Source organism: Myotis davidii, unplaced genomic scaffold, assembly GCF_000327345.1.
Source record: "Myotis davidii unplaced genomic scaffold, ASM32734v1 scaffold557, whole genome shotgun sequence".
Classification (NCBI taxonomy): domain Eukaryota; kingdom Metazoa; phylum Chordata; class Mammalia; order Chiroptera; family Vespertilionidae; genus Myotis; species Myotis davidii.
Window position 1 is genome coordinate 988969 of NW_006289557.1, and position 24430 is coordinate 1013398.

Here is a 24430-nt window from a genome sequence, read left to right on the forward strand (position 1 = left end):
AGAGCTGAGTCCTGCCTGCTGGGCTGCGTGGCCCTTGGGAGGTGCCTGGCCTGAGGGAGAATGTGTGGGGCCGCGGAAAACCAGTGCACCTGGTTGTTGTCACTATTATTGTCCCCACAACCCAGGGAGTCAGGCTTCAGGAGAGGAGTCAGGACTTGGCAGCCTGCAGGTTCTCATGCCTGAGGTCCCCCAGAACACCTACCTGCAGGATTTGCAGAGAAGGGAACTGCAAAATGAGGCAGTTCGCAAAATGAAGTTCGCATTTTTTAAAAATATATTTTTATTGATTTCAGAGAGGAAGGGAGAGGGAGAGAGAGATAGAAACATCAATGATGAGAGAGAATCATTGATCAGCTGCCTGCTGCACGCCCTGCACTGGGGATCGAGCCCACAACCTGGGCATGTGCCCTGACCGGGAATCGAACCATGGCCTCCTGGTTCATAGGTCGATGCTCAACCGCTGAGCTACTCTGACCTGGCTGAAGCTCACGTTCTTGAACTAAAGTTTTGGGAATGGCAATTGTAAAGTTTTTCTTCATGAAGTTTTCTTCTTCGCCACCATTAAACCCCACAAATGTTAAATATGCTCCCCTCCAGGGCAGGGTTTTACTTCTCCCAATAATTCCCGAGGGAGACTCTTTCCTACTGACAAACACAAGAGACTACTTTTCAGAAACTCGAGTTGCCGGGAAGTCCCTGCTCCCCCTTCCAGAGCTCCGGCCTCAGTGCCTGCCATGACCTGTGACCTCCTGGCTCCCAGCCTCGCTGCAGAGAGCCGGCGGCCAGCCTGCATCAGCTGGACAAACTGCCCCGGGCTCCGCTCTGCGCGAGGGGCGGGCTGACCCCTCGCTGCAGGGGCCTGTCCCCAGCACAGCCCTGCTGTCCAGCCGGGGGGCAGGAGCTTAGACAGCTCTGCTCCCTGAGAGCCTTCCTCTTCCTCCCATGTTATCGCAAGAGCTGTGGTGTGACGCGGGCCCTGCCCTCTCTCTGCCTCCAGGGCTCACACATTCAGCGAGACCTCCAATAACCATTAATTTAGCCAATTTCCTGGGCCACACCATCCCCCCACCCTCGCCCCCGGGATCCCCACTTTGGTGGGCAGCAGAGGAACAAGACTCCCTGCTGTTTCCCTTCCCTTTTAATTACATGGGGACAAGCTCCTTTGGGCTGACTTTGGGAGGCGAGCCCCAGGCCAGCCTGGCTGCCCTCCACCAAACAATGCACACATGTTCCGGAGAATTCCCTCCTCGCCTAATCCGGGCTGGGAAGAAAAGGGCTTTTCTTCTTCTTGTCAAAGGGGGTCTTCGATGCTAAGATACCATTTTGTGTCTCAAGTCATGTCACGGGACTTCTGCCTCGGCCTCTGCAGCCCGCTCTTTAGAAATGAAAGGCACAGTCCTTGCTTCACCTCAGGACAAGTGCCCCCCACCCTGCCCTCCTCTGAAAATAAAGGGCGTGGGGGGCCCAGGGAAGCAGGAAAAGCTCCCGGCTCCCACTGTTCCTTTTTGATGCAGGCAACCTCGGCTTTCTGGACTATTTGCCCAAAGGATGAGTAGGGAGGGCTGAGCCTCACCTGCTGATCTCAAGGGTCATGAATATTCTTATAATCCCCTGGAAAGAAGGGCCCTTTCATGAGAGAAGCAGATTCCTCTGCGGGCCTGGGGGCTGGCCACCCCTCCTCGCCCCAGCCTTTCTGCTCCGCAGGCGCGGGGTCCAGGCTGGCCCCTCCAGCTGTGTGGAGAACCTGTTTTCATAGGCATTGCTGTGCTGCTTCCCATCGCTGACCCATGTCCCTACTTGATAGATGAAGTAAAGGAAGTAACCATAGAGAAGCTACAGTCGCACAGCCTGCAGCTTAGAAAGGGTTGGTTACAGCACAGAGAACAAACACTGCATCCCTGGTAGGTGCATGCACATCTATGTTTCACTTCATTTGGCAAAGGAGCTGGAGGTAGCTTTTGGAAATGCTCACAAAAATTCAGATAAAGTAATCTATAATAATAAAAGCATAATATGCTAATTAGACCGGACGACCTTCCTGAAGAAGCTGGGGCTTCCAGGGAAGCCCGGGTCCCAGGTGCCAGAGGGAAGCCAGTGCTGGCAGCCGGGGGAAAGAAGGCCTACTCTTGCATGAATTTCATGCATCAGGCCTGTAGTAAAACACATGTTCCTTAAATTATGCTACAAAGGAGTGATAATATAATGACCATTTAACAAGGGAGAGATTCAAGGTGCCAAGAGGTAAAGTAACTTGTCCAGGTTGCCCAGATATTAAAGAACTGAACTGGGCCCTAACTGGTTTGGCTCAGTGGATACAGCGTCGGCCTGCAGACTCATGGGTCCCAGGCTCGATTCCGGTCAAGGGCATGCACCTTGGTTGCAGGCACATCCCCAGTAGGGGGTGGGAAGGAGGCAGCTGATCGATGCTTCTCTCTCATCGATGTTTCTGACTTTCTATCCCTCTCCCTTCCTCTCTGTAAAAAAAAAAAATAAATAAAATAAAAAAAAAATACATGGGGAAGGGGAGGCAAAATAAAATCAAGCCAGGGGAACACTTACTACCATAGACATGTAAATGTAAGTCTCCATCTGAGAACAAGGATAAGCTGAGGATTTGGTTTTGGGCTTCCCAGGAGCCAAAGACACGGGAGGAACATGGTCAGTTGAGGGCCAGCTACTCAGGGAACCCAGTTCTCCCTGAGCCTCAGGCCTGAGACTGCCAGTGGTCACGGACCCTCACACAAACAAAAACACTGTCCGCTGCATTAAAAACATCACCCCTAATGTAGCTGTCATTAAGCTGTGCTTTACAATAATGTACAATGAAAATCCCTGTAAATTCTCAAGAGAAATGAAGACCCATATGGCCTCCCAGTCTTTTTCACAATCTGTAAGTGCAGTCCACGGAGTCAGCGAGAGAGGGAGCATGCTCAGGGGCCTGTGGATACACACGGGTGCCGGGGAGTTGAGCTGAGACCTCAGCTGGAGTTTATCGGTTGCAGAGTAGTGAGCCCTCAGGGTAGAACTGGCTGGGCAGCTCCATGGCCTTATGGGAGCCAGACCTGGGAAACAGGGGCTTACTGGTCAGGGTAACCCTGTACTCTGCAGAGTATGTGGAAGAAACACACCTGGGGAGCAATGTTCAGGTTCGGGGGTCAGTGTGAGTGAGTGAGTGAGCGCTGCAGGAGAGAGGCAGGATTCGGCCGATATTTCCCATGCCAGTCTTGTCCCTGGTTTGGAATTAACCATGGACTGGATCTTAATGGAACCAACATGATATGACAATAATAACACTCACCATGTGCTGGACTCTTTAAAAGTACTTTAAATGTATTCTCTTATTTTAATTTTAAAAACTCCATGGGGTATACTGTGTACTCACATGCACATTTTGTTTTTTTCAATTAGATGAGAAAACCAAGGCTCAGAGGAGAATCTGCCACCACACGGTTAGCAAGTAGCGGTGCCAGGATTTTAACCCAGTTCTATCTGTTTGCAGGACTTAAGGTGTCCATCAACATACCACCTTAGGAAGCAGGCAAGCTAGAAATCAGAATTAAAGTCTCTGGTTCTGAGATCATTGCAACAACAAGCTAGCTTTGCTGTATTTTCCTTCAGGGATTTATTTCTGCCATATTTTCAAATGGTTTGAAGTCTCTAAAATACTGCACAGCTCCAACATTGATATACTCATTCATTCATTCGGTAAAAATCTATTGTGGGAAATTCAGATGGTGTCTCTCCTTTCTCAGAATCTGCAGTCTAAATGGGGAAAGTGGACGCTGAGTAAGTAACTAGAAATGTGATATGTAGTAGGAAGCAGAGTGCAGGGTGCCATGGAGGCATACCAACAACCACAGTAGTCTGAGGAGGGGTCAGGTCAGGGGAGAGCTCCTGAAGGAGGTAATGATCAAACTGAGCCCTTCGTGTAAGTGGCAGTCAGTCAGGCAAATGGGGGAGCTGAGGATTGAGAAGAGAAGGTGCACAGGCTTGGGGTAGCATAGTATGCATTTAAAGACTGGACACAGGAGAAAGGAGGTTGAAAAAGGCAGGGTTGTATCTCCCAGAACCCTTGAAAGCCTTATCGGTGATTTTGGACTTTATCCTATGGACAGTGCCAGTCAATGGAAGGGTTTTAAGCAGGAGAATAAAACCATAGGTGTGATTTAAAGACAGCATCTGGAAGTATGGGGCTACGCCAGAGGGAAGCAAGAAGGCCATGAATTAGATCATGGCTAGGGCAAGGGCAGGGACAGTGGGGATGGAGAGGTGTGGATGGATACAGATGGCCACAGTCAAGCTGATAGGCCTTGGATGATTTGATGTGGATATTGAGGGAGGAGGAAGAGGTAAGGGTGACTCCTAGTTTTTGGCTTGAGCAATCAGGTGAGTGGTTTTACCACTTAGTGAAAAGGACAGAATGGAGTGACTGCAAGTTAGGGAAGATGATGATGAGATTAGCTAGGGGACCTTTGAGAAGTGCATGGGTAATGTTGAATGGGCATTGGGAATCACTGGCAATGAAATCACTGTCGAAGCTGTGGGAGTGGATGAAATCTAGGGAGAGGATGCAGTTTAGAAGAGGGCCAGCACAGAGCTCTGTGGGATTCCAACACTTAAGGGCTGAGTGGAGGAAGAAGAAGAAAGAGGCAAAGAAAACTTAAAACAAAGATCCAGAAAGGTAGGAGAAAATCTGAAGCCTGTGCTGTGGGGGAAGCCAAGAGATGCAAGAATTTCAAAGGAGTGGTCAGGTGCAAAACACAGTGACTGGTCAAGTGAGACGTGGCCAGAAGACTGTGCAAGGGATGAAATGGCACAGAGAGTTCTTGTGGAGTGGCACAGCTGATGTGAACACACAGCTCACCCATCCATCATGGAAACAGGATAGACTGTCTTCTAACACTTGCTATTGATTTAAAATATATCTTGAATTCAGGTTAGGAAACTGAGGTAATTCCCATGGGGAATGCATTGCTTCAGGTGTTTTAAAGAAAGCGTCTGACCCTATAGCTAGGCCTCATAGTACTAAGCAGTGATTTTCAAAATTTAATTGCTTAAAAATTAAGTGTCCAAAAGAGCTTTTATGTGGATTATTCTATTGCTATTTAAATTTCACTTACTATTTGATGATATATTAGAAATTGAAACTAAGAAATATTTTAAAAATAATTTTTGTTAACATAAATTACATTTTTTTCGATAAACAAAAATGATAAACCAAAAAATGTAGCCGTAAAGATAGCTTTAAAAAATTTTTTTTTTTACAATTCTCTACTCTCTGAATTGATAGAAGTGGATTCTTATATTTGCTTCTGCAATCAATTGCAATATGTTGTTTTTGTTGGAGTATATGAAGGAAACCTGGCCTCACACAGTAATATAATTAGAAAAGAGGAGAATTTATTAGTCTTTACAGGTAATTGTGAATTGTCTTTGGTTTTACACCAACACTTGACAAAGGTTGGTTGCAATGTGGAATCTGAAACCGTATCAATGAACCTGTCACACTCTGTGATGTAAAATCCATTGGTCTACCTTCCTCTTGAAAGGACCTTTCCTCATGCCTGGTTTGGTCCCATCACCCCTTGGCCATTTGGAAAGGATTGGTTTCCTTGGTTATGCAGACCTTACAACGCATTTCTTTTTGCAATATAAAAAAAAGCCCCATTCATGAATATCATCACCCATCTCATCAGAAAGGGTCTCTGATGCTGGATATGGATGTGGGGCCAAGGGGATGGTTGGGATTGCTCTTAGAACGATGGGCAGATCCCATATCACGAAGGGCTATGTGCTAAACACTTTGAACTTTATTTTGAAAGCTACCTGGAGACAGCTGTAATCACGTAATCACACTGGCATTTCAGATACTTCATTCTGGCAGGAGTGTGGAGGCTGCATGGGAGAGAGCTGAGGATGAAGGCCGGGGCGCTAACAGAGGTGAGACACGTGGACCATTGGATGTGTGCAGAGATAGGATTGGTACAAAAGATGATAAAAATCCCAAAATCCAAAACCCACATGGTAGATAAAGCACAGTTCTGAGAGCAGGACTCTTAGCAAACAATGAGCCAATCCCTTTTTTGCCTGGCCATGAGCAGAAGCCAAATTCATACAATTCACACTGTGTCCTCTCCCAGGCAGCCAATCAATCGTCTCTTTAAAAGCTTACTTTGGATTTCTGTCTCTGCCCTGCCCTGTTCCGGTGCAGATGAACCCAGGCCCATGCCCTTCATTCACCCTCGGCAGGAAGGAGCTGCTGGATCTGAGCTGATTCCTGGCAGTCAGGGGTGTCCCTGGACGGGACTTACTGGTTCCCGAGGCTTGGGTGTGGTGAGGTGCCCCAAAGGGCCGGCAAAGCTTCTATTTGCAAACATTCCTGGGGAAGCAGGAACGCTCTTAGCTACAGCTTCCCAATGCCCTCTGAACCCACAACCTCTCAAACTTCTCTGACATCCTTCACCAACGATAACTTCTTCCCCATGCCTTTTTTTTAAAACAAATGCCTGGTTTTGGAAGCTTTGAATTCGTGGTCCCTGATTTCAATCTTTATGGAGCAGAAACAGCAATTGCCTGGGAATCAGAAGGCAAGGGTTCTAGCTACTCATTGAACACACGGCTGCTTTATTTTGGGCCTCTTTCCTGCTTTTTAGCAAAACCAGAGGATTGTTCTAAAACTCCAATTCACTGTCTAGAAGATGAACAAGTAAGTCTGAGGGTAAAAAATAACACACCTCTATAAATCACACCATACTCTTAGCCAGGTGGTTGAAGGCTTTGAGAAATACTTCAGAATATACTGTATGCAAATGGCTGCACAAAAGATTGTCCGAACAACAGGCATCAGCATAAAAGCCAAGGTGGTTCAGAAAGAGGAAACTATTTTCAAAGGAAGAACAGCTCTATCTCATACACACGGGAAGATTTAAGCTTCCCACCACCAGATGTTGGACAGGCAGACGTGCCGCGCACCCATCTGCTCTAGAAATGTCCGTTTCCACACTCTCGTCCTGTAGTCTGAGGAGGTTGAGCGCGCCACGCCTGGTCCGTGGAGGCTTTCTGCTCGGCTGGCTTCAGACAAAGTTACCATTAACTCCCCAACCTGCAAGAAAATGATTTGACACAAAGGATCCCCAAATGTCCTCCTCTCCCCCTACAAGCCAGCAAACAAATGGTACAGGAATGAGGTCAGAAAGGAATCCCCCGCCCCCCAGGCCCCTGAATTCATTTACCTACCTCAGCGCCCATTCAGGGGAAGGGGTGGGACCGGGAACAAGAGATGCGTGGAGGCCAAGTGGAGTTTGGGGGTCGAGCGCTACATTACAGGATTTGACAGGCCTTTGCCTGCCTTCAGCTTCTTTGTGTCTCTCACATAATAGAGAAACACAAACTGAGCAGCACACGATCTGCGGTTACACCCTTGGACAGAGCACACTCTTTGCAAATGCTAATAGTATTGTAGCATCCTGTCACCCGGGAACACAAAAAAGGATGTTGATTTTCACATGAACCAGAACAGGGCCATTGTATACAGGTTTGTGACCAACTTGTAGTATCTGCACATCAAAAGCACAGCCAACTGTAGGGCACACAGCTGGCGAACCGCACTGACAGGGGCGCCCAAGGGAGAGCGAGATCCAAATGCCCCGTCCACCCATCCAGTGCTCTGGAAGTGAGCGGAGCTACGGACTCACAATCCTGATTCAGCTATGACCATAGCACTTGGATAATTAGCAAGCATGTAAATGTCTCAAATACTTAAAAAGAGAAATCTAAATGAATGACAATGGGAGTGGCTCTGGGCTGGTAAGGGTCTTGGGTATGGTAGAGGCAGCAAAGTGCAGGGATGTTCAATTAAGCATTTGTATTAGGATGTTCCCATACATGAACAGGCACTCATGCTAATGTAGGCTGGGAAGTACCTATTTCCATTCCAATGGTCTTGGGAAACTAAGAACTGTCAGGGCCAAAAAATTAAATGAAGACTATATATGATATTCCTGAAAATAAATTCAGTTGACATAGTAAAGGTTTCTCCTCATAGCTTTCATGTGTTCAATTTATAAGAAATAAAAAGGCAAATTTTGGGAAAATAACATAATAAAGATATTAAACACTGGAGTAAAAATTCTGTATCTTCAGAGTTGGGCTAATTAAAAAAGATTTAGAGAATCTGCAGAGGTAAGATGGGAAAGGTAACATGATTGACATGTTGAGGGAAAATCACAAAGTCCTCATTTTTACTCATAAGACTTGAGGTCTGAGGTAGATAGATTAGAGCCCTGAATCTCAATTATTGCCTTGTCCTCCAGGGCCCCACGAAACCTCACATCTCTGCTATTTCCATTCTAGTGATGCCACCACAGTCTCATAGTTAGAGAAAACCACCCTGGGCCATTTCTGTGCAGTTAGCTCATTCTGCGTTTTCTAGGTGTATTGCTGCACTATTTATTTTCATAAATATATTCATTTTCCTAAAGGTATTTTTGAGAGAAAGCATATGTTGGAAAGTGCCTAAGTTTGTAACCAGACTTGTTATTAAATTTAGATTTTGCTACTCACTAGAATGACCTTGGACAAGTTACATAAAATGACCTTGGACAAGCCTATTTTGTCACCTATATAATGGATAACATTGCCTGTGATAATGAAGCAAAACTCAAGACATACTGGTTCCTTTGCTCTAGAGCAGTGAATTTCAACCTTTTTCATCTCCCGGCACACATAAACTCATTACTAAAATGTATTTTTTGCAGATCTGACAAAAAATAGGTATAATTACTATTCATCCATACAGGATGGCTATTGTGGTATTGGCTGTCATTTTTAAAATTTGACATTCTCAGGGAAAATACGTCAGTGCCCCTGACTAAATAATCGGCTGTTGCATGTTTTAAAAATCTTGGGGCACACTGGTTGAAATTGCTGCTCTAGATTTAAGTTATTTCATTGATTTCAAAATTTAAATGGAAAATAAAGTTTCATGGGCTCAAGCCTAGGCAAGATATGATACTGACCATTAAAAAGGCTCCAGAGGGATCTGTAGATGGGTCTCAAAATGTAAGTGGTTAGTGACAGTAACTTCTTTGAGTTCTCTTTAGAATGGGCCCTTAGGTGTGTTACTGTTCCTGGAATGGCTGCAGGCTGAGGCATCTAGCTGTGTACCTTTTCTTTCAACAAACATCAGGACCCTCCTTCTCCTGTTAGTGCTCCTCAGGGTAGCTAGGAGGCGGGTTCACAATCGGCACTGGGGGTGTTCTTAAGGCATAGGTTAGGTGACTTCTGGTTTTTTATATTATAAACTGATTAGTACACAGGGTATTGGCTGCGTTGCACCTGGAGCGTCACTGACTGGAGGTGTGAGAACTTTCACCATAAGCCCTCTAGTAGACAAAGACATTTCTTAACGGAGAAAGAGTAAGCACTGCACTCCGTTAATGACTTATGTGAAGATGCATGGAAAGAGACTAAAAACAAAAATGAAACACAACTAAGGGAGCAGAAAAATGGACAGGCTCATCTGTTAAGAGGTAAATTAATTCCAACATCTGCTGGCAGCTGAAGGAAAGAAACAGGTAAGGTCTTGAGTTCTCTTTAACAGAAGGAAAGCAGCATATACATTTATCTAGAGCAGGAAACTTAGCTGTCACTGAATTATCTAGGAATCTGTTCTTTAATGAACTTAAGTGATAACAGAGACATGTCATTGAGTGTTACTTCTCCAAAGGATACTGTGCATTTTCTTCCAATAGGTACAACATACAGCATTTGTGGGTGAAAGCCCCGGGCATGACAGATAAATTAAGAGGTAGGTAAAGGCAACTCCAGGCTATTTGCTGTCTGATGGTTTAGCCTAATTCACAGATAAACTTGAGCAAAACAAGAAGATGGAGTTAACCTGTTCCCTACATATTTCACAAATGTTGGCAGTTTCACAAGCTTTGGCAAGGGCCACATCATGTAAACCATGACCGTATTTTCTGACAAGTGGTTAAAATTCTCATTTCCACGTTGTTGCTAGGTTGCTGTGTCACTCCAACCGTGAGCAGCAGAATAGACTCGAATCCTGGAGAAGGCACGTCCACATTATGCCTCATTTCACACATCGAATGATCAACGAATATTAATAAGCATCATTTATGAACATAGTTCTAGGAGGAATAGAATATGAGAAATGGGGGAATCAGTTGATAACCAGAACTCAGTGATCTTTAAGGTTACTTCCAGTGTTAAGACTCAGTTATGACTTTTTAGTAAGCCTCATGTGTAACTAACTGAACATGTTGGCATCATTAGTGAAAATGCTGGCAATCGCAGCAAAATGTAATTTAAAAACATTTTTGATATATTTTATTAAAAAACAACACCAAAATGTTTTGACAAGTATCAAGACACGAAAGAAGGCATTGTGTGACCATACAATTACAACTGTGAAATGTGAGGCCCGTGAAATTAATGCACCCAGAGATAGAAGAGCCACGTTGAGACTTGCTATACCATGAATTTGGTTATCCTGCGGGGTCCAATGTGACTGTAGGTGCAGAGGTGCCTCTGTCTCTCTCTTCCTCCCTCCCTCATTAAAACAGAGAACTCTTAAAAGATGCTCTCTTTGGATAAGATCTTTAATTACTAATCTACACAAATGACCTTCAAATAGGTACAACATACAGCATTTGTGGGTGAAAGCCACAGGCACAGGCAAAAGATAAGTTGCAATAACATCTACATGTAGTATGAAGGTTTTAAAAAAAATACAAAGTTCACTCACAGTGGCAAGTAAAAACAAGGTTGTTTTAAGAATTTAAACATAGTCATGATTGTTCAAAAGGTAAGCATATTTGTAAGCACATTTCCATGCGGCTAAAGGGCCTGAGACTATAGCTTATACTCAGCCTAGAGAACTGAGATAAAACGCATTACTCTGATCCCCTTTACTGGAAAACTAAAATACCATATTTCTTTACACACACAAATCAATCTAAAATAAATAAATATAAAATGATTAACTAAATAAGGGATTTATCTTTTAAAGCTACATCCTGAGTGTTAGCCTATGTAAAGTTCCCAAATCTTAAGGTTAGGAAGCTCCACTCTCTGCAATGTTCCCTACTCACTTTTACTCTATTCATTTGCATTTGGAGGCTGTTGGGGGAAGGAGTCTGTTGGAGCAAAGGCTGGAAAACGGGGATAATACAAAGAGAGCAGACAATTAAGCTACTAAAAAAGGGCGATTGCTCCACCTACAAGTACAGCTCAGATGGTTCAGCCACAAAGCACAAGAACCTGTTTCCCACTGTGCACTGCCTCCAGGCTGACTGTTTAAATCGAGACCCTGACTGAGTACATTTTAGATATAATTTATTTCCGGTTGTTCAGTCTTCCATACACAGCTTTGTTCATGCTATTTTCTGGCAAATCCCGACATGAAAAACAAATAATTCCTAGTCTAGTTGGAATTTAACTTCTGTACATTGGATTTCTGAAGTGATTTGTTTAAATCGGAATCATTTGTAATTTTTGAACTACAGACACAACACAGAGGATTTACTGTTGAGAATCATAATTTTATTTTATTAACATCTGCTTTTAATAAGTACGTAGCTTCCAAAAAAAAAAAAAGCATGCTTAGTATGAGATCAGCAAAAAAGAAAATATATATATTATCCATGAGATATGTCATATTACTGAGGAGGATGGAAAAATGTCTGGACTCCTATATGGGATTTTTAATAATATTCATTTTTATCATCTATTTATATATTTAAATTACAAATACTGATCTCAAAGAAATAAGGTCACCCTACCCCCTTTCTTAAATTTATACAAGGGGATGGGCTAAAAATACTTAACATCAGCCTTTTTCTTGGAAGAAAACAGTGGAAATGCAAATGAGGGCATTTTTTCCTATCTAGAAATAAATATGGTCCTATTTCCTTTTTGATTCAGAAATAGATTTGTAGTTGTAAAGTTCTTGTACAACTACAAAAGAATTAATAATTGCATGATGTCAGCTTCAATGAGGGGTTTACCTACTGGCCAGCACTAGTTGGAGGAAGTTAACTAGGAAGGTCATCTCACAGGGGAGCCCCCTTCCCTTTCACCCAGGATCCCTAAATCTAAGACAGGAAATGTTCTTGACCACTCCCCTACCAAATAACAATGCACATGCTGCCAGCTGCTGAAAGCTGGGTCTGCCACACTCAGGAAACAGTATAAAACAAGCGTTCATTGGACTCTACATTTCTGTCCTTTGTGATTATCCTCCAAACTTACATATTAAGTATCAGATCTTAAGAGAGATCATGATGAAGGATGTATTGATGCTAAATTAAAAAAAAAAAAAAATGCCGGGTGGCAAGGAACTGTTACCAAAACATAATTCCAAAAAAATTGTAAAATTAAGTACACTCTAAAATAAAAACTGTCACACAATGGGCCTTTTTATTAGAATAATAAAGGTAATGAGATGGCAGCAAAGAGCAGAGTTAAATGAGAAAGACACTTTAAATAAAAAATGGCTTATTTCTTTGCTTTAAAGCTCTTTAGCCAATAAGAAATATTTATAAAACATGAAAATGCTGTGAGGATGTTATTGTAATTGAATTGCAATAAATTAAATTTTATATTTTCCTTTAAATGTTCAGTTAAGAGGGGGATGGTCAACATTATTCTAATTGTTGAAATAATTTCTATTTAAAATAGTCAGATGAAAGAAGGCCTTTTACTGATGCCTAGGTGAAATGTTTGACAATAGTCTAAATGTAATTAGTCAATTGATTATTCTTAATCTTCCCTATCCTGTGTCACAACCCAATAGCTCTGTCAACAGGTAAAAAAAAAAAAACCACTGTTAACAGAAAGCCTAGCTTAAGTATACAGCATCCAAAACGAATGGATTTCAAATAGATACAGAGAGTACAAAAACATTAGCTGAATCAAATAGGTAAGCTGCTAGTGCCTGGGCTTCTCAGGCAGCTCTCTAAACCAGTGGTTCTCAACCTTGGCTGCACATTAGAATCACCTGGGAATCTTTTTAAAATCCTGATTTCTGAGCCTCATCCTCCGGAAATTGTTTCTTTGTTACTAATGTTTTGGCCCCACCCCATAACAAAGAAACAGAATTTCCGGAGGATGAGGCCCAGAAATCAGGATTTTAAAAAGATTCCCAGGTGATTCTAATGTGCAGCCAAGGTTGAGAACCACTGCTCTAAACTGTCAAGGCAGAGTTGAAATCTTTCACTGAATGTTCGTGGAATTATAATCCAAATCACCTGATTTGAGGGGCTCTCTTGTTAGTTTTCTTCCATGTGACAAATATGAACTGAATTATTGTGGTCAAAGAGTTTCTGGATATAGAACATTACAGATACAGCCAACTTAGCGGGTTATCATCATTTTATATACAGTTGATAGCTTTTAGAAAATTTCTGTAAGTTTTATTTAAAACACCTAGCATTCTTTTTCTAAGAAACTGACGTGGAGTGACATCAGCTAATGAATTAGTTGAACTAGTGCCACCACAAATGAGACAACAGGCAGGAGAGCAAGTTTCTTATCTTTAAGGACTGAACCTAATGGTCATACCACTTACATTACCCCAATTTGTCACTTCAATACAATAAAATAGGATGCTAATGCCATTTACCCTGCTCTTCTGTTCAAAAGGCAGCTGGTGGTTTAGGTGCCTCTAACACACATGAATGATTTTTACCCCATGACTTTATTTTATGTTTGGAAAGGTGGGATAGCAGAAGGAAAAAAGGCAGGAAAAAGACTTTGGAGTTTTCTTTCTTCATATATGCCAAGGTGATGATATAATAAGTAGGGTTCTGTAAAAATAAACACATTTGATAATTTTAGGTCTGGGGAGACATTACTGAATGATCACAAAAATACCAAAGCTTAACTGTCTAAGTTTGCAATGTGCTAGTTTTATTAAATTTAAAATATCACCTACTATAATGAATATTAATTTCATCAAACATTATATATGAATAAAAAAATACTGAAGTTCATTTCTTAGAGAAAGAAGTAAAAACATAGCACATTAAAAGTGATCGGTAGGAGAAATCGAATCTATGTATGATTGTGATGGAAATAAACATTTTCAGCAAATATCAGAATTAGCTATTTACTTAAAATAAGCAGAGGAACTCAACACATGTTAAAACTACCATTGAAAAACTATTCTTTAAGATGCTTGGTAACTTTTATAAAATGATCAGGATAAAGCAAGGCTACCGTTTTGCCAGATTTATTCTTTTAAATGGATTTGCAAGGTACATTAAAATCTATAATCTTTCTAATTCATAGATATTTGTAATAGTTCAGAGTCATACTTCCCAAGGGATAAGAAGGGCCTTAGAAACTACAGACAAGTAGGGAACAAAGAAAGTGGGATGGTTTCTGTGTAGAAATACTATCGCCGCCTGGCTCTTTGGATTGCAGTGGTCTGCACTTGGGACAGACACTGTGGCAGCAACAGTAACTCTAGCTGTCACACTGACCATCTGAGGGATGGGACTACTGTGTAAAGCACTGGCTGGCTTTTCATTAAAAAAGACAGAAACATAGCTTATATTTTTAATGGGGTTTCTGTGACATACATGACTTCCCATCCCCCCAAAACAAATTTGTAAACAAACAAACAAAACAATCAAGTGAACTTGGCGCTGAAGAGAATTTCCAAATCAAAAAGGCTGTCAAAATGTTTATCTCTAACATTAACTATTGCTAGTAATTGTGATGACAAAGGAGATATCGTAACACTTTATTATTTAAAAAAAAATTTCATACACTGAAGTTGTGTAAAACTTTTAAAAACATAGACACTTAAAAGCAATGAATTATTTTTGGCTTGTGTTAAAGGTGATTGGTATTTAGTTTCTAGATATGTCTTTGTATACATCTGCTCATCTGTCTTATGAGACCAACAAAACAAGTAATAAAGCTGTACTCCAAAGCTCTCTAACTTCTTCCTCTCTCATTCATTGCTGGTGTACTGCTGGACGGAGCTGCACTTCCCTTTCTCACCTGCTTTCATAAACGGGTTACCCCAACAGCAGAGGAAAGCAGGTCCTTTTCTGAACTGAGAGCAGCTAGGGAGGGACTCCTTCACATTTCTGTACTCCTTCCAGTTCTGACTGTGTTACACAGGCTTCTTAGGATAAGGCTCGCAATAAAATGATTATATCCTATACTAGAGGTCCGGTGCACAAAATTCATGCATGGGGTAGGGGTGGGGGTCCCTCAGCCTGGCCTGCACCCTCTCCAATCTGGGACCCCTCAGGGGATGTCTGACTGCTGGTTTAAACATCTCACAACCCGGGACCACTGGCTCCTAACCGCTCTCCTGCCTGCCTGCCTTATCGCCCCTAACCCCTAATCGCCCCTTACCACTCTGCCTGCCTGCCTGGCTGACCGCCCCTAACTGCCTCTGCCTGCCTGCTGGTCTGATTGCCCCTACTGCCCCCTTGCCGGCCTGATCGCCCCTAAACTCTTCTGCCTCAGCCCCCAGCCTAAGCCGCAGTCTGGCCTCCCTCTGCTGGAGGCGACCTGGCCGATCAGGGAAAGGCGCCATCCCCATCACCCTGATGCTGCCTCCACTGGCGACCACCATGGCTTCCTGAGCCTAGGGCCTCGCAGCTGGGCGCAACTGTCTGAGCCTCAGGCTGGCCCTGGGGAGTGGCAGCCGCCATTGGCAGCTTGCCTGAGCCTTGGGCCGGCCCTGCCAGCAGCAGCTGCCATCCACAGCTTGCCTGAGCCTCAGGCAGCCGCTGCAGCTTTGTCCAGAAGACATCTGCCCTAATTAGCATATTACCTTTTTATTAGTAGCCTAATATATAAAAACTCTAGGTCGCAACGACCAGTCACGACCGAGGCTCAACCAACCAGAAGTCAGTCCTGCAGTCAGCCCTGGATTGCCACACAACCCAGGGCTGACTGCTTCTGCTGCAGGCATGGTGTCCCAGGACTGACTGCTGAGGGGGCTGCGAATCAGGGCCAAAGAAAGGCCTGAAGAGAGAAGCAGGGATTGATCCATTGCCTCTGTGGCAGTTTTTGATCAGCACTTGCCTCTCTCTTTCTCTCTGTCTGGCGGGCAGCCACACCTCCATCTCTCTCCAGGCCTCCACTGGGGCTGCTGATGAGCCCTGCCTTTCTGATCAGGCCCTGCTGATAGGCCTAGAGACACTGCCTGGCATAGAAACCTACCAATCAGAACCAAATCTGTGTGAAGTGTGAGGAACCAATGGCTGCCTAGGAGGCGGAGCTTTTGACGCTGACTGGCATAGACACCGATCAATCAGAACCAAATTGGCCAGCCAAGGAGGGCATCTGGGGGCAATATCAGGCCTGCAGGGGAGGGCAGTTGGGGGCAAGATCAGGCTGGCAGGGGAAGGCCGTTGGGGGTGAGATCAGGCCAGCAGGGGAGGGCAGTTGGGGGCAACCAGGCTGGCAGAGGAGGGCAGTTGGGGCAAGATCAGGTCAGCAGGAGTGGGCAGCTGGGGGTGAGATCAGGCCAACAGGGGAGAACAGTTAAGGGCAATCAGGCAGGCAGGCAGGCAGGCAGGTGAGCAGTTAGAAGCCAGCAGTCCCAGATTGCGAGAGGGATGTCCGACTGCTGGTTTAGGTCCCATCCCAACGGGTCCCCGATTGAAGAGGGTGCAGGCTGAGCTGAGGGAACTCCCCCTCCGCACACGAATTTCATGCACCAGGCCACTAGTAGATAATAAAAGCCTAATATGCTAAGTGTCCGGTTGTCTGTTATGCTATGGCTGCTCAACTGCTCGCTGTGACGTGCACTGACTACCAGGGGGGCAGACGCTCTGACCGGTAGGTTAGCTTGCTGCTGGGGTCCGGCTGATCGGGACTGAGCGAGATGGGCTGGACATGCCCTGGAGCCCTCCCGCGGTCCCTCCCCAGCTGGCCAACTTCCCACATCCCTCCCCGGCCCTGATTGTGCACTGATGGGGTCCCTTGGCCTGGTCTGTGCCCTTTCGCAATCGGGATCCCTTGGGGGATGTAGGAGAGCCGGTTTCGGCCTGATCCCACTAATGCAAGAGCTGCCACCTGGTGGTCAGTGTGCTCCAACAGCCAGAAGCCCGGCTCACAGCTTGCGAGCGCAGCGGTGGTGGTGGGAGCCTCTTCTGCCTCTGCAGCAGTAGGACATCCCCCAACAGTTCCTGGACTGCGAGAGGGCATAGGCAGGGCTGAGGGACCCCACCAAGTGCACGAATTTTGTGCACCGGGCCTCTAGTATTTTAAATAAATAATAATCTCTTAAAAAAATAGTAATAATCTCTTAATCAGAGCATTTTCCCTTTCTCCACTTCTTCATAAAAGCAAAAGACCTATTAATTATAATTCTTCAGTGATAATTAACAATTGACTATGCTACTACGAAAAGTTTTTCGATATACAATATTTTAATTGGAACATACTTATAATGCCAGACTACAGAATTAGCTAAGAGAGTTCACATATAAAAGAGTACTAAATTCTAAGTTACTTTAAACAGGAAAAAGGTTTATCTAAATGTTTTAAACCTAAGAGAATAAGATTAAGAATAATTAATGAAAACCTTAGTCAAGCCAAATAAAGAGATTTGCAGTTAACATATACCTAATTATCCATCAAATATGAATGAAGGGGAATAAAATAATAAGAGCTAGAGTTCAATTCTTTACACGCAGAAAACTTATGAGCCACCTCCTATTATAAAATATCTTAATTTGTTCACTTTGTTCTGTTCAAAACCAGGTCTAGAGAATATTTTTAGTTCAGCTCAAAGGAAATCAAGTTATTAAAAAAATATTACACATGAAATTTAGAGGTTCCTAAATTATAACATTCAAATTACTATTAAGGAGCAAGTAGGATATAGTCGAGAAGAATGATAAACTATTAAAATAAGTTTAAAGTATAAGTTTTGCATTTAGTCAGTACAGTATAGAAAGAGGACTTTTACTCACTTATTACAATTCACTTCTCCTGATGGAGAGCTTCAATGAAAGCATCAAGTTTTTCTTGAATTTCTCTAACTTTCTCTGTGGAGATAGAAAGAGATAGTAACTGAGAAACAAATTTACCTTTCATAGGCATCACAAATCATAGAAGATAATCATTCAATAAATGGTCTGGGATACTCTTAACTGTTTGGGAAAGGAGAGAAAATGCCCTTATCACAACACACCACCTTATATCCATCCACATGGCCTGTAGTAGCAGCTCTCAACACCTTTTGGGAAAGGGGGATGGGGTTTATAAAAGACCCTTTTGAGATTCTAATGAAAGCTATAGAATCTTACACAGAAAAATGCACAAACAAATCTATAATAATAAAAGTGTAATATGCTAATTAGACAGGCAGCGGGGGCCTAGCCCCTTGAACAAATTTTGTGCATCGGGCCTCTAGTAAATAAATAAATGTATATATATTATCATGTATATCATTTTTAAGTTTTCAGGTTCTCTGAAGTCTGACCAAAGACTCACAGTCAGCAATATCTGGAACAAAGGAAAATATAAAATAATGTAACTATTTTAAAAAATTAGAAGAGAATACAGGTATTTAACTGGTCTTGACTGGGAAATGACATTCTAGGTATAAAATAATGGAAAGAGTTACAAAGAAAAAGATCCACTAAAATGTACACCTATATGTCAAAATGTCCTAACATTAAAAGACAAAAGAAATTGTAGAAAATATTTGCAACAAACATGAAAAGGGTAATAACACTTTAAAATACATGCAAAAATGTACCATTTGAGCTGTGAATGAAGGGTTAGAACAACAGAGCCACTAAAAACAGATTTACATATTTTATTATTTTACTTTGTTTTGTTTTGATGTTCATGGACTTCCAAAATAAAATCTATAAATTCTCTATGAAGTGTAAAGATTTCCTTTACAAATGCAAACTATTCACAGAACATGTCAATCTCCTAGCATTATATATGGAAAAGTGTGATTTATTCTACTTTGCTGCTAACTTAATCATGCAACTCTTATTTTAAAATACAGGTTACAATTTAACCAATCAGTGGGAATTAACAAGTGAAGTGACTTGTTCAAAGCTGGTGATGTAGGGGAAAAGATGCAAAGCATCTACTTTAGATCTACAGAAAAATCATATAAAACATTAATAGTCAACATTTACATTTTTACATTAAAGATAGAGAGTATTCGTTTTTACTAGTGAGGCAGCACATGTGATAAGCAGCCAATAAAAAAAAAATATGTCCTTTATATGACTTCCTATTAGCATTACAGAAACTCAACAAAGCCTATCATGGCTGCATATAAAGAGCATAGTCTTCACAGTCGTTTTCCAGTCATTTAACAGTTCTAATTCTTGGTATTTTAAGATGAGCACAAAACCTATACGAAAAAAAACCCTATTGTTTTAATCAAATTACTCAAGGAGAAAATATGATAATAGTATTCACAAAGGCAGCATTAACTCCTTATATAAAAATTAAACTAGACAAATTAGGAAAAATAATTGCAACCCATCTCCTGGAAGTTTAGTCTGTATTTTTTGTTAGTTTGTACTATTTTTTAACCAATTGTCAAACCAGTAAGCATACTTAATTTCTCAAAATAAGGCCACATTCTTATCTTTAAAATGAATTCATCTAGTTGCTTAGAAACAGCGTCACTGATTTTCCTCAATGAATACTTAGAGAGGTCCGCATAGTACAGTGCATCAGTTAAAGAATTTTAAAAGGTGGGGGAAGGGTAGGAGAAAACTGTGTTTTGCATATTGTCTCATAGAATTCTAGAAATGTACGAAGTCTTTAAAAATAATTATCCAGCTTCAATAGCACAACACATGGAAATCTAAAACAGGTGTTTAGAACCGCAGCAGCTTCTCTAAGCATTCACCGAGAACTGTTTCTACTTGGGAAGCTGGATTGCATGAGGAGAGGAACTCTGATTCTATTTGCCCCAGGATCTGAGTACAATCAGGCAGCTGCAGGCCAGCTCTAGCCATCCCTGTGCCCTGCCAATGCCTTCCATCCTCAGGGGACAGACAATTGGTGAGAGGGTGGTACAGGAGCATCCCTCACAAGAGATTTTCAGAGCAACATCTATTTGTATTGAAAGGGACCAAGAGCCACTTTGACGGCAGGTGTCTAAATCAAATATGAATTCTCCCAAAATTAGAGATAAGCCATGTTGTTTTCTAAATGAAAAAGGAGTATTTAACTGTTATATAAATACCACAGAGTAAAAAATTTCCAAACTTCCCATAAAAAGCTGTTTTTACTAATATTTTACAATGAGAGTATCAGGACACTGTATCCCCATACCCTGAGACCTCAAGAATGACACAAAGGACAATTAGTAAGATTTTAGGAAGTAATGGGGGGGGGGGGGTAGGAGGAGAGTAGAAGGAAATGTTAAAAAAAAGAATAATTGTGATAAATTTTTTTATTTAGTCCTTTTAACACTAAGTAAAAAAATTCATTTCTTTGTTCATTCCTTTGCCTATACAACGTACTTAATGGAGTGACGTGGGCACAGATGATCTCCTGCCTCTGAGCAGCATTCCTTGCTTACTCCCCACCCTCCTTCCAAGTCTATCAAGTGTCTGCTGTGTTTGGGTGATTTCAAAGTCCACCTTCTTTTGGTCCTCATACAGCTCTGCAGGTACTGGTGCCAAAGTTGAGAACATTAAGTCTGAGAGTTGCCTGTCCTGTTCCTCTGAATCAGAAACACACACTAGACCTGCTGCCACATTGTGTACTCTAAGCGGTAACAAAACGAAGGCTATTTTTTCCAGTGTATTTGTTATAAGTTTGTGTTTTATGTGAAATAAGACATGTTTTAGTAAAAACTATGGAACTGAATAGTTACTGAGCACCTCCTAGGTTGTGCTATGGCTAGGGATGGCTAAAAAAACATTATCATCCCCTGAGGGATATTGTCACCTCTTGAGCAGATTAGATCTATACACATTTGGAGAAACTCCTGAGAACAGTATGTGTAGGAAACTGGACCCCCAAAGCTTCAGCATCCTCAGTATCTACAACAATAATGTCTGACCCAGTATACATGCTCAATAGATATTGAAAAATGATAGTTTCAAAAAAAATATACCATAGAAAATAAGGGCTATCAGTTATCAAGAAACAAAACAACTTGACAGGCTTCCTGGACATTACGGCAGTGACCAAGAGGGCAGAAGCCATGACCACAGGAGCTGGAGCAAGCCTGGGAGTAGGAGGCAAGGTCCTCAGGGACAATGAAGAGCCGGACAAGCTGGGGGGGTCATGAATCACATGAGCAACACTAAACAGAATCCTTAGTGGAAAAAAAAAACCACTTCAAATTAGAAGCAGGATTATTCCCCACATTTGAATTCATTCATTTTAAATTCTGACATAAGTTTTCAGCACTGTCTTATGCTATCCACTGCACAGAAAACTGAATTATCCATAAAAATCAAAGTTGAATGTTAGCAATTAAAACTTTCTACTTTCTGATCCTTCTAAATTAATGTCTCAGTGATTAGTGTTTTCAAATCCCCAAATCTTATTGTATTTAGCTATTTCACCATTAGAAATTACTTTCCCACAGAAATGTGTACAGTTTACCATGACTAATTATAAAGCAAACTCCCTTTTCTGTTAAATATTTGTACTAAATATTTATAGTTGGAGAATTCCTGTAAAATTTGTGATTTACTTGATAAATTAAACCTACTCAGGAAGGGATTAAGATACTGCTATTTCTGTTTCACCGAAATAGCCAATTCTACATGCTGTGAATACAGAGTCTACTTTCCATTTATTGAATGTTTACCTAAAAGATGAACAATTTCAAACATCAATTCATTGTGCTTCTTGATTGAGTCATGAATATTCCTATAATCCCCAACTCATAAACCGTCAGCCTCAGTGAATGAAGTTCCTTCCTTTTTTCTTTTCTTCACGATTTGACACTCATTCATGGTTTGGGTCTCTTTATCGCCACATGAAATGATACTGCTACTCTCAAATTCTTTTTGAGTCTTCTGACATTAGTTCCAAGAGTCTCAAATATAGACTAATCTGTAATTAGGTTTTGAATACACTGTGAATACCAAAAGGCCAATCCCAGGAGAAGGTTCACTTCAGTGGTTAATAACAGTTTAGAACAGGAACAAAGAATCACACACAAAACATTACTACATGCACTGAAGTAAACCTTTTACAACTTTTGATGTTTTTAAAGAAAGCATAAAGAAACACGCTGCAAACTTACTGATGCAATGGACTTTACGCAAACGACACATCTGAGGATCCTAATGTGCCTCAACGCAACAGTTTTATAACATGTTGCACACTGTAGCAAGCTTAAGGACACCTTGTAGGTGAAATTCTGCTGTGAAAAGTTGTTCACTAAAGCATGGAAAATTAAAGGAACAGTTCTTATTATGTACCATATGTTCTTCCTGTAAAGGCTTGCTTTTTATTAGACCATTACACTATATTAGTAAGTGCTCTTTAGAAATTCAGCATTTAAAGGAATCATATAGGGTACAGAGAAACAAAGAAAGAAAACAACAACCACAAAAGGTGAATACGAGATCAGAACCAAGATTCTCAAAACTAACTCAAAATCTCAGATTTAACACAAGGAGGAATGTGCATCTAACACTTACCTTCTCAATCTTGGCCCTGTAGTCCCCCCCCCGCCACCCCAAAAACTTATTTTTACGACTCATTAATGAAGACAAACAAGATTACTGCTTATTACAGAAGGAGGCTTCATTTCCTATGTTCTGGAAAGCTACTTGAGATTGGGATGGTCATTTCAAAGTTGGGTGGGGTCCCAGACTTACAGGGTATCTGTGAAAATGGTAACAGAGTCTCTGGGTTATTTCCATTGCTTCAAAAAAGTTCAAATGAAAATCTATGTTTGGGCTAGAATTACATCTACTTGTATAATAATCATTTGGTATAAGTTCATTATTGTAGACAAATCTCTAAAACATAGACTTTACAGGCATATACAATAATGAAAGGTGTTTGATGGAAAAAAGGTTATATAAATCCTGGTCTAATACCCCCAAACAATAAAAGGGTTAGTTATTTTTTCTGATTTTTATAAAGATAAAACAATGTATTAAAAGGTATATAATCCTGTGATCAGGAGAACTGTTTCGAGTATCAGCTTTGCCTTTAACTTTATGACTGCAGACAAGTCACAGTCCTAATTTCTTTATCTATAAAATGAAGGAATCTGTCAGAAGAATCCAAAGCCCATGTTACTTTCAAATTTAGAACTGACAGGTACTATTCTAACTGATCATGTTTTAATTGCATCTTTTAAAACTTGTTTATTATCTTTTGTTTATTACTTAGTATCTTTTAAAATTTCATGTTAAGTTCCTAGTGCAAAATGCAATCACAAATGACAATATTTTCACAGGGCTACATAATTCAATTTAGAGAGATCGGTTTTATACTGCCTTTTCCAGAAATCAATGTGGGACTGCTTGTCTGAATCATATACTTACAAAAAGTCTGCCATTTAAAATCACTCAGCCTAGCACAGCACTTGCTATGTAATAGATGCCCATGAATATTCATAGTTCATTCATTCATTGTTGAGTGATCTGATTTAACCAATACTTAATTCAAACATTAAAGGTAATTATTTAAAAAATTTGCTATTTTCAAACCCCCAAACAATAGGATTTAGGGAAGAAAAGAGCTGCCATAAAGAAAGTCTGTGAGGTAAAGTATAACTTAAGTCTACTCAATATATAAAAAGCTCAAAGTGACTTCTGAATAAATTTAGCTTTTTTTTTTTTTAACTCTTAATTGTAAGCATTTTCATCAAGCACTTTTTGGCTAATATAATCAAAACCTCTTAAAATACATTCTTAATATTTTTAAGTCGAATTCTCCAAAAGATTTCAGTATGGATGAACATAGAGTAGCCTAATACTCAGACCTTTATATTGGTTAGGCCCTTCAACTTTCCTAAGTAGACGGCAACTCTAATTTCGTTCAGCTAACTATAGTATTAATTCCTATATATCTGCCCTTAACTGACAAAGAGTAGCACCATTCCAGGTTTGTCAATGTCAATGAGTGTAAAACCTTGAACTTTCTGCTACTTGATACTTTTTAAAAGGCTCAGCTGTAAGAAATATTATTTATGGAATATTAGATGGGATATGCATAATTCATCTATTTCTCTAGGATTTATATATTTCATCTTTAGATCAGCCACACCAAATAGCTACTGTATTTGCCGGCATATAAGACGATTTTTTGGCCCTGAAAAATATGCCTCCAAGTGGGGGGTCGTCTTATACGCCAGGTACACTTCAGATAGACTGCCCATAGTGCTTGCCCCATGCCATAGTGGCCTCCCGATGCCCGCCCACTTCATTCCACATACCGTTCAGGCATCAGCAGCGCTGCTGGG

General features: G+C 41.4%; 1 protein-coding gene across 6 annotated transcripts in view; it reads right to left on the reverse strand.

The window, feature by feature from the left end:
• Positions 1-10604: 10604 nt before the first annotated feature.
• The window catches only part of OPA1 (optic atrophy 1 (autosomal dominant)), a 94539-nt gene continuing 80713 nt past the window's right edge, over positions 10605-24430 (reverse strand). For 5 of the 6 annotated variants that reach the window (XM_006761999.2, XM_006762000.2, XM_006761998.2 and 2 more), the window contains 2 exons: positions 17973-18047; positions 13702-13829 (listed from right to left, as the gene is read on the reverse strand). In XM_006761999.2, the coding sequence (XP_006762062.1) occupies positions 17983-18047 (65 nt within the window). In that variant the 3' untranslated portion in view covers positions 13702-13829; positions 17973-17982. Of the gene's footprint in view, positions 13022-13203; positions 13830-17972; positions 18048-24430 lie in introns of those variants that run through there. The other variant, XM_006761997.2, reaches the window with a different exon arrangement.